The sequence below is a fragment of the Pelodiscus sinensis genome, chromosome 2, assembly GCF_049634645.1.
Source record: "Pelodiscus sinensis isolate JC-2024 chromosome 2, ASM4963464v1, whole genome shotgun sequence".
NCBI classification, from domain to species: domain Eukaryota; kingdom Metazoa; phylum Chordata; order Testudines; family Trionychidae; genus Pelodiscus; species Pelodiscus sinensis.
The window spans coordinates 255890867-255906797 of NC_134712.1; the positions used below are offsets into that span (position 1 = coordinate 255890867).

Here is a 15931-nt window from a genome sequence, read left to right on the forward strand (position 1 = left end):
AGTGATGAGCTTTCGTGGGACAGACCCACTTCCTCAGATCAAATTGTGGAAGAAAATGGGCATGACCATTCAAAGGGATACAATCAAAAAAAGTGAACACAAAGAAAAAACAGTTTCTTGCCATTTCAACCAGAAGGGGCATTGTCTCAATGACTTGATTACCTGCATACTGCTTCAAAGACATTTTAACACCAGACTTGAAAAAGAAACCTCTGAACTGTCATCCATGCTTAAATTTGACACTTTACGCCGGGGTCTTAACAAAGACACTAATTATCTTACCCATTACAAAGATAGCTTCCCTAATTATTGCCTCTAATATCATTAGCTCACAGATATTTACCTTCCCTGTTCTGAAATTTGATTTGTCCTTTTTATGTGTTCACTTTTTTTGATTGTATCCCTTTGGTATATATGGTCATGCCTATTTTCTTCCACAATTTGATCTGAGGAAGTGGGTCTGGCCCGAGAAAGCTCATCACCTAATAAACCATCTTGTTAGTCTTTAAAGTGCTACATAGTCCTGTTTTTTTGTTTCAGCTAGACTAGACTAACATGGCTACATCTCTATTACTTTCCTCTCTCCAGAGACGGTGCTGGGAGGAACTGACTTTTAATCTGGCTCCCTCCAACACCAGCTCCTGGCCCCCCCTCCCCTTGCTGCATCGGGCAGCAAGGGTGGAAAGTAACTAGTCAAGTAGTGACTTGACTACCTGATAAGCCTGTGCTTAATCGGGCAGTCAACTAGTCACATCCCTAGCCAGCACTAGGGAGTGCAGAGATGCAGAAAAATGAACAGTGTTTGGATAGTTTAAACTTCTTTAGAGATTTTGCAAAGATTTAGGAATGAGAAAATTCAAGCATTTAGCCCATCTAAACAAAAGAAGGGATGATTTTTAGTAACTTCATCAACACAGCAAAAACCCTGCAATACTGAGGTTTTCCGTGATTATAACCTGTTGTCAGATAAAATGAAATAATTCTTTACTTCCAACTGTGTTTTCTGTTCTAAATTGAAACCGCATGATTCGATTGCTCTGACGCATGACCCTCTTGTCCTGTACAGGAACTGGGTATAAAAACAGTTTTATTGTGTCATGTGACATTAGGAACTGTTCCTTAGAGGAAGGAGATCCTGGTGTTGTAATTCTCTCACTTCTCAAGCTGGCGGGAGTGTTGTACTCTTCCTTCAGCCAAAGCAGTGTGGTTCCTGTTGGGACAGTTAGCTTGGAAGATGGATGGAAGGAGAGAATATGATCTAATGGTAAAAGCAGGGGACTGGGTATTATTGGTGTTGGATTCTAGTCACACAGCTCTGCTCTTGATTTGCTTTGTGGATGAATGTAAGGATTAGAAATGCTGTGCTGATAGAGATTTTGGTCCCCTTACTTCATCTCACTGTTTGTTTTCCCCATCTGTAATATGGGAGCAGGAATTCTCCCTCATCCCTGTTTGAAGTGTTCGAAGTTTTACTAATGGCTCCAACATGTTTTTGAGAGCCTCAAAGGAGACGTACTGTGGAGAAGCAAAGAATTACAGTCGCTGAAGAAATGCACTCTGAGGGTGAGGTTAGAATCCATTCTTGCTATGCGCTGCTTGGGAAACCCAGTTGATGGTTTTTGAGTCGATCCGAAAACAACTGACAAGAGTCTGCATTCTTCTTAATAAGTTTTCTCTGGCACAGATAGCTTGTTAGATAAGCGTCCTCTGGGCTCGTCTGCTTTCTAAAGTTTGCTTTTTTGCTTTCTTCCTTTCTTCTTGCCTTTTTTGGGGCGCTGGGGATGAAAGAAGCAAAGGAAGGGATGATCAGAGACTGGTTCTGCCAATGGAAGAGTACTCTCCTCTAAACATATCGAGTCTTCACCAGACACATTACAGCTGCTCCGATGCAGCCTGGTACTATAGACTTGCCTGAAGCTTTCACTGTTTTCGATGCTTTAATTTACACCACAGTTGGCTGCTTAATCTTTCTTACCCTTTGGCTTTTCTCTCAGACATCATAGTAAAAAGAGGTTAGGTAGCTGTGGCTCTATTAACAAAGGCTCTTAAAGATGTTTAAGAAGAAAGAGAGAGAGAGAGATCTTTGCACCAAGGCTTCTCCGTTATGCAGCCTCTTGATGTCATGAAAACAATAGATGTCTTTTTATCACACCTACCGTTCTTTTCCATGAAGAAGGGGTCCATTATGCGCTGAAACTAATTAATATTTTAAGCGTGTGGGTGTATGATGGAGAATGATTTTTTTTTTCACGAGTCTTTTACCCACCACAGTAAAGGAACATTGTCAGAAGTGCATGGGCGATTCTGCCTGTAATAGGTTTCGCTGAGTCTCTATAAACTGTCTTTCTCCCAGAAACTGCCAGACACTATGGATTGTAACATATTTCTAAGATAGCTTTCTCCTTCTGTAAACTCTCACCAGACTCCTGGCCCTTTATTACTCTTCTTTTTGCTCAAGCAATGGAAGAGTTAATAGGGCTGTTGGGGATACAGGGTGCTTTCAAATAGCTCCGCCTATCCTAACCATTAGTGCCATTTTGCCTTTTCCTAGGGCTCCTATCAACAGAGCTTTAGGCCTTGGCATTTCTTTTGTGCCTGGAGACTGACTTGAATGCTAGTCTGTAAAAGTGACAGGGGAATGCACTAATCTGTAGAAACTCACAAATGTGCCTGTGTTTTTATGACCTCACAGATGTGCCCGTGGCACAGATTAGGTCATTGCGAATGGAAGTTTCGGACTTCAAGTATGGATGAAATCTTGCATCATGCTGTCTGGAGTAGCTCACGACCAAGTGGCTACCTCAGGGCAAACTGTCAAAACCAAGACAGGTACCTGGAACAGGTTGTGTGTTCTGTAATTAGATTTCACCGTGTGAGTGACACGTGAACTCTTGGATCACTAAGACAAGCTTCTCGTGAAGATACAGACAGTCCCCATAGACTTTCCTATCTGTTTTGCCAATCTGACACACTGGACGCAGCACTAAATGGCCACTTACACCAAATGTTCAGATTGCTTACAGTCCCTAGAGACTCGGCACTTCAGATCGGTTGGTTTGCTTGATCTTACATCAAAGACAACGCCTGTAGCCAATCCAGTAATAAACTTTCTGAAGATGTATTCGCTAGGAAAAAGAAGGGAGTTATTTACAGTTTAAAGCAAGCAAACGTGCACTCATGAGTTATCACTTAAATCAGTGGTGTGCAACCTTTATTGATCTGAGACCCCGTGCTGAAGCAAAACTGACACTTTTATAGCATGGGATATGCATACTGCAACTGAAACTAATGCACACAAGCATTTCATAGTCTAAACACTGCATGTGTACTTCTGTGATTGATGTCTATTTGAACCAAACAAAGCTCCCGGTGAACTGGCCTGGTCTCAGCTGAAAATGGCAAATCAGCATAGATGTTCTGGAGGAGAATGCTTCCGTTTGCTTCTGACAGCAATTGGTCTGTAAAATTCTCTTTGGGGTGCTACTATGGGAAACACCAACTCTTTAGATTTAGTCAGGTCTTCCTTTCTTTGGAAACAGCCGCTCCAGCCAGTTGGTCCGAGCAGCCTCTGCCTGTGCCGTGCCACGCCACCCGGGCCGGGCCTACTGCGCACAAGGACTGCTTCAGCTGGCCGGTCAGAACAGCCCTCTGCCTGCTGTGGGCTCTGCAGTTCTGGAGCATTTCCCTGCCTGCAGCGGGTGGGGAGCTCTGCCAGCCCCTGCCCAGTTAACCATTCGCATCCCTAGTGCTCAGACACTGGTAATGAGGAGCCACGTAAGTACCATAGGCAGGTACGTTTCCGTCCTTTGGGAGATATGATCGATGCCAGGACTGCTTGGTTTCTTGATGTTTGAAGTCTGGGTGCTGCTGTTAGAATGTGTTTGGGATCCATGTTTTCCTTCCTGCACTGATCTGGGTTCCTGGGCTACCAAATGCCGTGTAGGAAGGACATAGAAGAATGCAGAGCCTGTAAACAAGTCTGGCATCTCTGACATCTGGTGTGAAATACCTGGCTCCCTCTGGCAGCCAGCACTACTGCTGCTTCTGTCTAAATCCTTCATCAACTACAGCTCCGGTCTAAAGTCTCGCAAGGTATAATTAGGCACTTGACAAGGCAATGCGTTCTGATTTAATTACAGGGCTCGAACAGTTCGTCCTGTTATAAACATGCCCCTGAGTTCCCTCTAGGCTGCTGTGTGGCTATACAGCTTGCTCAGGGCTGCGGCAGAAAGAGGCACTTCCCTCCCCCCAACCCAGGTGCTGCTGGTGGGAGTCTCTTCTCCCTGCTGCAGCCCCAGGGCAGTCTGTACTCCAGTTCCCCCCATCACCACCCCAAAGCCCACACCCCCAGCTGGAGCCCTCACTTCCTACACCTCAACCTTCTGCCACAGCCCAAACCCCTCTGCTTACCCCTGCCACACTTATATGGGTGCATGTAACAGAATTCATTCCACGCTCACATGGGAAAAATCAGAGGGAACATCGTCCCTTTCCTATTCTAGGAAAAGCGGTGTGGTGGAAACCTCCTGTAGTTGCAGTCTTCAGCTGTCAGTGTATCGCTAGCCTTCTTTCAGGTGAAGTGCTCCGCAGGCAGGTGTGTGAAATATGTACAGGGAATCTAGCAAAATTCAGCTGAATACAACTCACATTGTCCCCTTTACAGGCTGGGCTTAGTTTAGATGTCTCAGCTACTTGAGCTGATGAGCCTAGTTCAGTAGCTCAGGCAGTATTGGTTCATACTTTTTGGATCCTGACCTCCTGCGTTCAGTTCCAACAGATTGTCTGACCTGGAACATCATTACATATGAATGCAGAAATTCAGCCATGCACTGCTTAGGTCAGGGGTGGGCAATAATTTTTGACAGGGGGGCTACTCCATGATTTTGGAAAGTGGTCGAGGGCCGCACTCTTCCATTATATTAATGGAGGAGATGCGGGGTCTGGGATGGAGGTTGGGTGCAGAAGAGAGCTTGGGGTAAAGGATTGGGGGGTACAGGTTGGAAACTGGAGTCTGGGAGGGAGTTTGGGTGAAGGAGGTGGTTGTTCCTTAGGGCAGGGGACTTGAGTGCAGGGGTTTGGGATGTGACCTAGGGTAGGAGGGGATTGTGATCTGGGGTAGGAGATTTGGGTGCCAGATCTGGGAGGGGGTGTGGGTGCAAGAGGGGGATAGAGCGTTTGGGTATGTTGGCGGTGGGAGGGCAGAAAGTTGGGGCAGGAAAGGGCTGGGGTGCCAGAAGCAGACTGTGGCCAAAAGACTTACTTGCCTGCTGCCAAACTTGCCTGCCTACCGAACTTAAAATGTTTCCCAGCCAGCCTGCCTGCCTGGCCATGTGCTTCATGAATAACTGAGCCCAGGAGAGGTTCTTCTTGGCTGCCTGTTACTCCAGCCTGCAGCTCCCATTTGGCTGGGCTTTGCCAGAAACTGGCTAATGGGAATGTGCTGGGGGCGGGGTGTCTCCTAAATCTCCACCCCTCCCCTCCAGTTTTAACACAGAACTGGAGCCCTGCAGCCGCGTTTCTGCCTGTTGTGTAGGGCTGCAGGGCAAGCTGGGGAGCCTGCTGGGGGCTCCCTGCTGCCTCTGTGGGCCGGATCTGGTGGCTTGGCGGGCTGGATCCACCCTGCGGGCCATATTTTGCCCATGCCTGGCTTAGGTGGATGTCTGACAGAGCTGAGAACAGCTGTTCTCCTGACACCTATCTTTACCCAAATTATCCTTCCTAAATAAATAGCTTTATTTTTGACACCTTCCAAATGCTTCTTCATTGGAAGTAGAAAACATCTTCCTTTAAGAACATTCTCTAGCTGAGTTAAATGGCAGCGTGTTAAAAATGAAGTAAAAGAGGCAGCGCGGAAGCCATTAAGTGCATCTGTATGTCATCTAAAACCGCCTGGCAATAAAGACTTCACACGTACTGTATCAGCTGCAAACAAGACAAGTAAGTACAAGTTTCTCTGCCCGAAGGTGCTTAGGCTGCCTAGAATAGTGCGGAAGAAGGCTCGTTAAGAATACCCAAAAGTATTTAGTAGGGCTAAACTGAAATCAGTCATAAAATTTATCAAGCATAAACTCTTAGCACTTAAATATTCTGATGATTGATGTTCTATAAACCCTATCAATGATTAAGTGTAATTGGATGTATGGATCTGCAGTTTGGCATATATCAGTGAATCTGTAATTCATATGTGAAGACACGTTCTACCTATGAATGGTTCAGAAGTGAGATGGAGGAAAAATGTCTCTGTTTATGATCCACCTCTGGGCATTTGCTCTGACAACTTTGTCACTTATGCTGACCTACCACGGAAGAGAGAAAACATCAGCACAAATCTTAGTCACTGTTGCTCCTTTAAAATGTCTGGGTGTTCAGTCTACAACTACCAATCCAAGAAAAGGCATTAAAGAAAACCTTGCAGATTAAACCCAGAAACTTCAAAGTTGAGAGATGAGGTGACAGAGTGTCCCATTGTGGGTCTGATACCACCGAGTAGTCATGCATAGTACATGTTGGTGACAGTCAACAAAGAGGTTCCAAGGATGTAGCTGGATGGGGATACATAGGTGTGGTGGTGGGGAACTATGTATGTAGCAGGGCATCCTTTGATCTGGGGTCATGCATTCATTATTGCCTAAGCACAAAGGAGCGGAGTTAAGAGGATCATGGCAGCAATAACTAAGGGGATTAAATTGTGTTTAATCAGCTAATCGAGTACTTGATTAGCTGATAAGGGGGAAACTGCAGAGCCGCAGTGGAGTTAGCTCCCAGCCCTGGAAGCTAGTCCCGCCGCACCCTTGCCTTTTCAATATAGTAAGAGCCTGGACTCACCTGTCCTGGCTCATGCCCAGTCCCCTGCTGGACCTCTGCCCCCCACGGAGACGGTGCTGTGGGGAGCCGGCTTTTTAGCCAGCTCCCCCCAGCACCTGCTCCTGGTTCCAGGGGCGGAAAAGTGACTAGTCAAATAGTGATTTGACTACCCGATAAGCCTAGGCTTATTGGGTAGTTAACTACTCGACTAGTCACCTACATCCCTAGCAATAACCACTTTATAGTGGCCCCCTGTAGTTCAAGGAATGCTGGCTCATGTTGTCACGCCACGGGGACTTTGTGACTTTGGAGATTCAGAGCCGTCATGCTGGTTGATGGTTTTTAGAGAGATGTTTTACCAAAACCCCATGTGACTGATATTTTTCTTGCTTTCCAGCTCTTCTGACTCTTGATCTACTTTTCATATATTTTACATCTTCAGAATGTTGTGGAAACGCTTATCTTCAGTGTTCCTAATCAACCCCGTCATACAGGCTAGGGCGCCTGGGGCACTGGCACAGTGCCTTGGACAAAGTCAGTCATGGAAGGGGTTCAGAGAGAGCCCAGCTCTTCCCACATTCCAGTACTGCATTCAGGCTGCTAGACAGGTGTCTTACCTGAAAGCTGCCTCAGTTGCTTTCTCATTGTGTGTTGTGTAATTCCACAGCCGGATACTTGTCAGAATTTATTCACCCCCATGGAAATGATTGTGCAAGAACAAAATCCTTCCAAAATAGGAAGGGAAATGCAATAAAAGAACACTTGCATAGTCGGACTCTGTTTTTCATTAGCTTCTTGAGATAGAGGCTCTTTAACTGAACATTTCTGTGCTGTTTGATAAGCACTCTCTCTGGTGGTGTATTTGTGTGTTAAATGGGATCTCTCGGGCAGGCTCGATGCAAGATTTGGGTTCACTTTTGAGCAAAAGTGGCTTTATAAAACCTTACGAGGAACCCTCCTGCTCTCCTTCGCGTCCGTAGATACAAATCTTTGGGGTTTAAATAAGCTTGAGGAACTAGCCTGGGACTCAGGAGATTCATGTTCAGTTTGCTCTGTCTTGGGAAAGTCACTTGCCGCCTTGTGCCCGAGTCCCACTGCAGGATATGTACAGTGACATTTGTGAGGCCTGTGGGTTCTCCGGCACTGGAGAAGTACGTGAGGTTGGGGATGTAGAAACGTGCAGTGACAGCAGCCCAAACACAGCAGAACTTTGCGAGCTGCTGTCTTACTAATACCTCCAAAACCCATCCTCGCCTCCGTCTCCACCTCTTGCTTTAATGTCTGTGACCTGTGCGCATTGCCTATCCACTGTCCCCTGCCCAGGTGGTTCAAAGTGCAGCTGCTAAATAAGCTTCCTCTTCCCTTTTCAACCCGGCCATCCCATCCCACCTGCCTATTCCAGTCCCTTCATCTGCTTTCTGTCTTCTCCCACATAGGATTCAAGTTCACTGGCCTGGCCCTGCACAGTCTTTCCCCATCCCTCTGTCTTTCTCATTCCCCCCCTCCCGGTCTGGCCTATCTCCCCATTCCTAAACTCTTCCACATCCTCCCTCTGTCCTCTTTTCTCCAACTTGGCTTCCTGCTTGTTCTCAGGCTGCCCTCATCCCTGGAATGCTCTCCTTTGTCAACCATCTCTAATTCCCTTCTTCCTCAAGCAGTTTCCTCTTTGTCTTCCATGCTGGCCTTCTTTCAATGCCTATCGAGTGGCTGGTTTTGTTTTGTTCAGACTAAGCTCTGACGAGCAGGAAATGTGTATAAATAATAATGCCATAGAATTAGAAAATGACATGTGGCATGCCTAGGACTTACGTGATTTATAGAAAGGAAATACCTTGATACTGTTGAGTTGGCCTTGCTAGTTGTTTGTGGTGTTGCTGTCTCGAGGCCTGCTTGATTGTTTTGCGGTTTAAATAAGGTTATACTAGTAGGTGAGAGAGCAGATTCGGTTTGTGTGGAAATGTGAAGGAGGTTTGTAACAAGGGATAAACATCTCGTCTAAAAAAAGTGAAACTTTATTGTACTTGTTGAGGTGCAGTAAGCAAATTGGTGGCAAAACCAGACTTTTAAAACTCTTACCAGTCTGTGAATAACATGCGGTTTTTTCAGGCGCGGTAAGCATAGGTTACAAATAGTCTTGTATATTGATTGTGTGACTCTTCCTAGTTTGTTTGGTGACTGCATTTACAATGTTCCCATTGCTGGTCTCCTAAGTGCCAAGTTTGATGGCTCTTCTTTGGCACTAGTCATCCAGCTGTCTGCGAATCAAGGTTGTGTTGAGATGGTGTAACCCCACAACCATTTTGCTAAAGTGTGGGCCAGAGCACAAAGTGTGGGTGAGGGTTGTACAGAGAACATAAATATGAGCAGATCTCTAAGAGGCGGTGAAGTGAGTTCATGTGGGATTGCAGGTAAACAAACTAATGAGGCATCATATATATATATATATAGCAGCCCAATATCTGTGACTCTGTAACACTGTAACGTTACCTTTGGGGGGCGCTGTTGCCTCCCACCGTGGCGCTCGGCTGACTATTGATTATTTTCAGAGATGCTGAGCACAGACAGCTCTCAATAACTTCAGCTGGTGGCCAGCCCCTCTAAAAATGAGGCCACTAATTTAAGTGCCTAATTTTGGAGGTCAAATCAAAGGACTTTTCCCCTGCCTTTTCAGCCCACTGGTCACCTAGCAAGGTACCATGGCACTGAAGTGGATCATCTCTAGACCAATTGCTGAATGTCCTTGTTCCCCTCTGTCTGTTCACAGGTAGGAGACCACAAATTCAGCGCCCACCGGATCGTACTAGCCGCCTCCATCCCTTACTTCCATGCCATGTTTACGAATGACATGATGGAATGCAAGCAGGATGAGATTGTCATGCAAGGAATGGATCCAAGGTAATTCCGGGGAACAGCCGAGGGACCATAGAATCATAGGACTGGAAGGGACCTCGAGAGGTCATCGAGTCCAGCCCCCCGCCCTCAAGGCAGGACCAAGCTCCATCTACACCATCCCTGACAGATGTCTATCTAACCTGTTCTTAAATATCTCCAGAGAGGGAGATTCCACCACCTCCCTTGCCAATTTATTCCAATATTTGACCACCTTGACAGTTAGGAATTTTTTCCTAATGTCCAATCTAAACCTCCCCTGCTGCACTTTAAGCCCATTACTCCTTGTTCTGTCCTCAGAAACCAAGAGGAACAAATTTTCTCCTTCCTCCTTGTGACACCCTTTTAGATATTTGAAAACCGCTATCATGTCCCCCCTTAATCTTCTTTTTTCCAAACTAAACAAGCCCAGTTCATGAAGCCTGGCTTCATAGGTCATGTTCTCTAAACCTTTAATCATTCTTGTCGCTCTTCTCTGTACCCTTTCCAATTTCTCCACATCTTTCTTGAAATGTGGCGCCCAGAACTGGACACAGTACTCCAGCTGAGGCCTAACTAGTGCAGAGTAGAGCGGCAGAATGACTTCACGAGTTTTGCTTACAACACACCTGTTGATACAACCTAGAATCATATTTGCTTTTTTTGCAACAGCATCACACTGTTGACTCATATTCAACTTGTGGTCCACTATGACTCCTAAATCCCTTTCTGCCATGCTCCTTCCTAGACAGTCGCTTCCCATCTTGTATGTATGGAACTGATTGTTCCTTCCTAAGTGGAGCACTTTGCATTTCTCTTTATTAAACCTCATCCTGCTTACCTCTGACCATTTCTCTAACTTGCTAAGGTCATTTTGAATTATGTCCCTATCCTCCAAAGAAGTCGCAACCCCACCCAGTTTGGTATCATCCGCAAACTTAATAAGCGTACTCTCTATCCCAATATCTACATCATTGATGAAGATATTGAACAGTACGGGTCCCAACACAGACCCTTGAGGAACTCCACTTGTTATCCCTTTCCAGCAGGATTTAGCACCGTTAACAACAACTCTCTGACTACGGTTATCCAGCCAATTATGCACCCACCTTATCGTGGCCCTATCTAAGTTATATTTGCCTAGTTTATCAATAAGAATATCATGCGAGACCGTATCAAATGCCTTACTAAAGTCTAGGTATATGACATCCACCGCTTCTCCCTTATCCACAAGGCTCGTTATCTTATCAAAGAAAGCTATCAGATTAGTTTGGCATGACTTGTTCTTCACAAACCCATGCTGGCTATTCCCTATCACTTTATTACCTTCCAAGTGTTTGCATATGATTTCCTTAATTACCTGCTCCATTATCTTCCCTGGGACAGACGTTAGACTGACCGGTCTATAGTTTCCTGGGTTGTTCTTATTCCCCTTTTTATAGATGGGCACAGTATTTGCCCTTTTCCAGTCTTCTGGAATCTCCCCTGTCTGCCATGATTTTTCAAAGATCATAGCTAAAGGCTCAGATACCTCCTCTATCAGCTCCTTGAGTATCCTGGGATGCATTTCATCAGGACCTGGTGACTTGCTGACATCTAACTTTCCTAAGTGATTTTTAACTTGTTCTTTGTGTATCCTATCTTCTAAACTTACCCTCTCTCTGCTTGTATTCACTACGTTAGGCACACCTCCAGACTTCTCGGTGAAGACCGAAACAAAGAAGTCATTGAGCATCTCCGCCATTTCCAAGTTTCCTGTTACTGCTTCTCCCTCCTCACTAAGCAGTGGGCCTACCCTGTCCTTGGTCTTCCTCTTGCTTTTAATGTATTTATAAAAGGTCTTCTTGTTTCCCTTTATGCCTGTAGCTAGTTTGATCTCATTTTGTGCCTTTGCCTTTCTAATCTTGCCCCTGCATTCTCGTGTTGCTTGCCTATATTCATCCTTTGTTAGTTGTCCTAGTTTCCATTTTTTATATGACTCCTTTTTTATTTTGAGATCATGCAAGATCTCCTTGTTAAGCCAAGCTGGTCTTTTGCCATATTTTCTATCTTTCCTACACAGCGGAATTGTTTGCTTTTGGGCCCTTAACAACGTCCCTTTGAAATACTTCCAACTCTCCTCAGTTGTTTTTCCCTTCAGTCTTGCTTCCCATGGGACCTTACCTACAAGTTCTCTGAGCTTATCAAAATCTGCCTTCCTGAAATCCATTACTTCAATTGTGCTGGTCTCCCTTCTACCTTTCCTTAAGATCATGAACTCTTATTATTTCGTGATCACTGTCCCCTATACTGTCTTCCACTTTCAAGTTCTCAACTAGTTCCTCCCTATTTGTTAAAACCAAATCCAGAACAGCTTCTCCTCTGGTAGCTTTTTCAACCTTCTGAAACAGAAAGTTGTCTCCAATGCAGTCCAGAAACTTATTGGATAGCCTGTGCCTCGCTGTGTTAGTTTCCCAACATATGTCTGGATAGTTGAAGTCCCCCATCACCACCAAATCTTGGGCTTTGGATAGTTTTGTTAATTGTTTAAAAACTGGCTAGGTGGCCTGTAGTAGACTCCTAGCATGATATCACCCTCGTTTTTTACCCCTTTTAGCTTAACCCAGAGACTCTCTACACAGCTATCTCCTACGTTCATCTCCACTTCAGTCCAAGTGTGTACATTTTTAATATACAAGGCAACCCCTCCTCCCTTTTACCATGCCCGATATAGCTTGTGGGTGGTGTTTTTGCCAATCTCTGCAGACAAACGCAAAGTGTATTGGTTTAGAAACATGCCTTAAAGGGTTGTTAAAGAAATTTGTGTTGCTACTGGCCTCTTACATTGGTCTTCAGTTGAACTAACCTAAAGAGCTGAATGCAACCAACGTTTTTCTGCTTTTCTCCAACCTGTTTAGTGCACTAGAGGCTCTGATCAACTTTGCCTACAATGGACACCTAGCAATTGATCAGCAGAACGTTCAGTCTTTGCTGATGGGGGCGAGTTTCCTTCAGCTGCAAAATATCAAGGACGCCTGCTGTACCTTTCTCAGAGAGAGGTAAGAAGTAACCTGTGTCCCATGCCTTTGACTGCTCCCTCAGAACGTGGTGCTTATGAACCAGAGGGTCATGGGTTCTGGTCTTGCTGTGTCATAGTCTGGTGGAATTGTCTTATCAGAGGACAAGATCCTAAAATCTGGTCCTTTCTTCCAGTTGCTTGTGTTGAGTTCAGGAGGCAGTTAATTATCCCTAGAGCTGTTGCTACACTTCAAAGATGAAAGCACCATAGCCTAGGGTCAGCTGAGGACTCCCCTGCTCACCCTGGACTCTGTGCAGCACTGCTCCTTTGAAATGCCTCAAGGAGCCCAACGGTGGGCTCCCCGTGGCCTTCAAAACAGCAGCATCGCACGGAGCAGCTGACCCTGGGCTCTGTGCGGCACTACCGCTTTGAGTACCCTCCCCCCCTTGCTGTCTCTATGGCTACGTCTAGGTTGCAGCTCGTTTCCGAGATACCAGAGGTATCTCTGAAAAGTTATGCCGCGTCTAAGGAACGCGTCTGTTTTTTCAGAAACATTTCCAAAAAAGCAGGCACGTTCTTTCGCCATCCTGGTAAACCTTGTTTCATGAGGAAGAAGGGATGGCTAAAAAGAGAAGGATTTTTCCGAAATTTGGCACCATGTAGATAGGCCAAATTTCGGAAAATCCTCTTTCGAAAGAAAAGCGAAAAAAGATAATGCACATTGTGGTTCGCAATGTGCGTATCTTTTTCTGACTTTTCTTTGTAGTGTAGGCGTAGCCTATCTGATAGAGGCAGCGGGGGTGGGGGGGAAGGAAGCAACTAGTCGACTATCCTGTTGACTATCCGATAATCATTTGCTTATCGGCTAGTCGATTAGTCCTTCACAACCCTAGTATAGTAGAAGTGATGGAGCAGGCTCCCCGACATTAACTGACGTCCATCAAAGGTCTTGAACAGAGATGGCTCCAACAACCAAACAAAGGAAACGCTAAACGGGTAAGTTGCTGCACACAATAAGGTTTCATTGTGCAGATTCTTTTCCTAAGGGTTTAGCAATTCTATTGCATCCTCTTCATCCGCAGTCTGCAGCAGCTATTTCAAAACGTTATATCTATCCTTAAAATGTTTCTCTGGGATTCTGTGTGGGTACTTAGACTTCTCATTGCAATAACGTACCTGGGCATTTCAAACAGTGAATTCATCCTGCGAAATAGGAAGACTTTTACAGACAGGGAAACTAGGCACATGTTAAACACGATTAATGAAAGGGGACCTGTGGAAGGCCAAGGAGTTGATTGCAGATCTTCTGAATCCAGTGCTTTCACCACAAAACCGTTCTAGTCATAAATGTCAAGATCCTACAAACCAGAGATTGGTCAGTGTCTGAAAATATTATGTACGTTCGCCATTGGAAGTGTCCTGTTTCCCTGTGCCACGTTCTTCTGCAGCTCTTAGTTCATTCCATGATATTGCACCAAACATATGTAATAAATGTAGCATCTCAGCCAGATTTTTTCATTCCATATGGGCTTATTCTAAAATGCATGATTCAGAGAAGGCATGTATTTTTGGCCCTGTTTCAGATGTTTCCATTTACGGTTCCATATGAGCCCAAGGGCTCTCTACTAGTTAAGTGCAAATACTTAAGTAATTATTATAATAATGACATGCTTCATTTTTCCTGGCAAAAAATAATTTTTGGCACATGACTCATACCAAACTGTGAGAGAACTGGGTTGCACTGTAAAGTGCTGGGGCCTGATTTAGAGGTGCAAATCCATTTTTAGGCCCCTTAATAAAACCGGCCTGAGTGTTTTTTCCAGAGTCTGAACATCCACAGCTCCACCTAAGATTAATGGGAGCTGCTTATGGTGAAATCTTTGAATGGGGGGGGCACTCTGACTGAGCTCCTTAATGTGGATTTGAGTGGGCAGAAAATCAGTGGGCTCTGATCGCATGTCTCAGGAAGAACCAGAACATACTTTTCTCATTCCGGTTTTTAGAGGAAAGTGACAATGACTTGGGGGTTATTTTCATTTGACTTCACTTTTTTGTTCCTGGGTGTTGTGGCCTCACAGTCTCAGAGGATATAAAGTCCAAGGCTGTGTAAACCCGTGCTTAGCAGGCAGTGAATACTACTCGCCATATCTAATCCTTTACTTTGTAACGGTCTCTCCATGCACTCAATTATTAAATGTGTTGTTTTAAATGTTTGGATCTTTATGCTAGGGATGTAAAATCATGTTTAAATGAGCAGTGGGCCTGGCTGGGGTGGTTTCTCCCAAAATACACAGCTCCATCTGTTTACTCTGCTGGAGTGCAAAACCTTGGCTCAAACCACCGAATTTGCCTTGCTGTCGTACTGGTGACTTTGTGGTCCTCAGTTAGGCAAAGACGAGGTGTCTCTGTCAGTGTCTGGTTCTGGGCATCGTACAGGTAGCTTAATAGTGAAGCAAGAATGGTACAAATTGTTTCCACAAACTAATTTCATTTGTTAATAAGTCTCAGAGGGGCAGCCATGCTTGTCTGTAACTTAAAAACGAGCAGTCCTGCAGCACCTTAGACACTAATTAAAATATATTTGTGGTGGTATGAGTTTTCGTGTGTAAAACCCACTTCAGATGAGCTGGAGTGGAAATGACAGAATCCAAGATGTCTATAACAGCAAAAGCAGTTACCTATCCGTTGTAGGACCGGTGTTAAGAAGGTAATTAAGTGGGCTGGATGTGTCCCATTCATAGCCTTTGATGTGAAAATGTGTGTGTCAAAGGCAGGGAAAATTGGCAGGACTACTTATTAATTTCATTCGGGTTAGAATAAGAGAAACTACAATTGTTTTCTGACAGGATTGTAAAACTGACTCATCATCTCTGACCCATAAATACTTTGAAACAACCAGGATGGTCCTCTCCTGTTAAACCTGTGGTTCTTAACCTCTGTGGCACTGTTGTTTCCTAACCTTAACCAATAAACCAGAATTACCCCTCCTCCTTTCTAAAATGGCAATGGACGAAAAGAAAATTGATTCGTCATTTTTATTATATTTCGTTTTCTCGTACATTACGTTGAACAAAATTGAACACCTATTGTACTTTAAACGTATTACCCCCTGAAATATGCCAAATCAATTTCCCCCAGATTAAGAACCACTGTGTTAAACAGGAGAGGACCATCCTGGTGGTTTCCAGGTATTTATGGGTCAGAGATAGTTGAGGGCCTGGTGGAGTTGACTTTTCAATGTTTGTACAAGTGTTTAAGAAA

General features: G+C 44.8%; 1 protein-coding gene across 2 annotated transcripts in view; it reads left to right on the forward strand.

The window, feature by feature from the left end:
• KLHL18 (kelch like family member 18) overlaps window positions 1–15931 on the forward strand; it is a 44908-nt gene that overhangs the window by 13531 nt on the left and 15446 nt on the right. For both annotated transcript variants that reach the window (XM_075922991.1, XM_075922992.1), the window contains exons 2-3: window positions 9569–9699; window positions 12570–12710. In XM_075922991.1, coding sequence (XP_075779106.1) covers window positions 9569–9699; window positions 12570–12710 — 272 coding nt within the window. The remainder of the gene's footprint in view (window positions 1–9568; window positions 9700–12569; window positions 12711–15931) is intronic.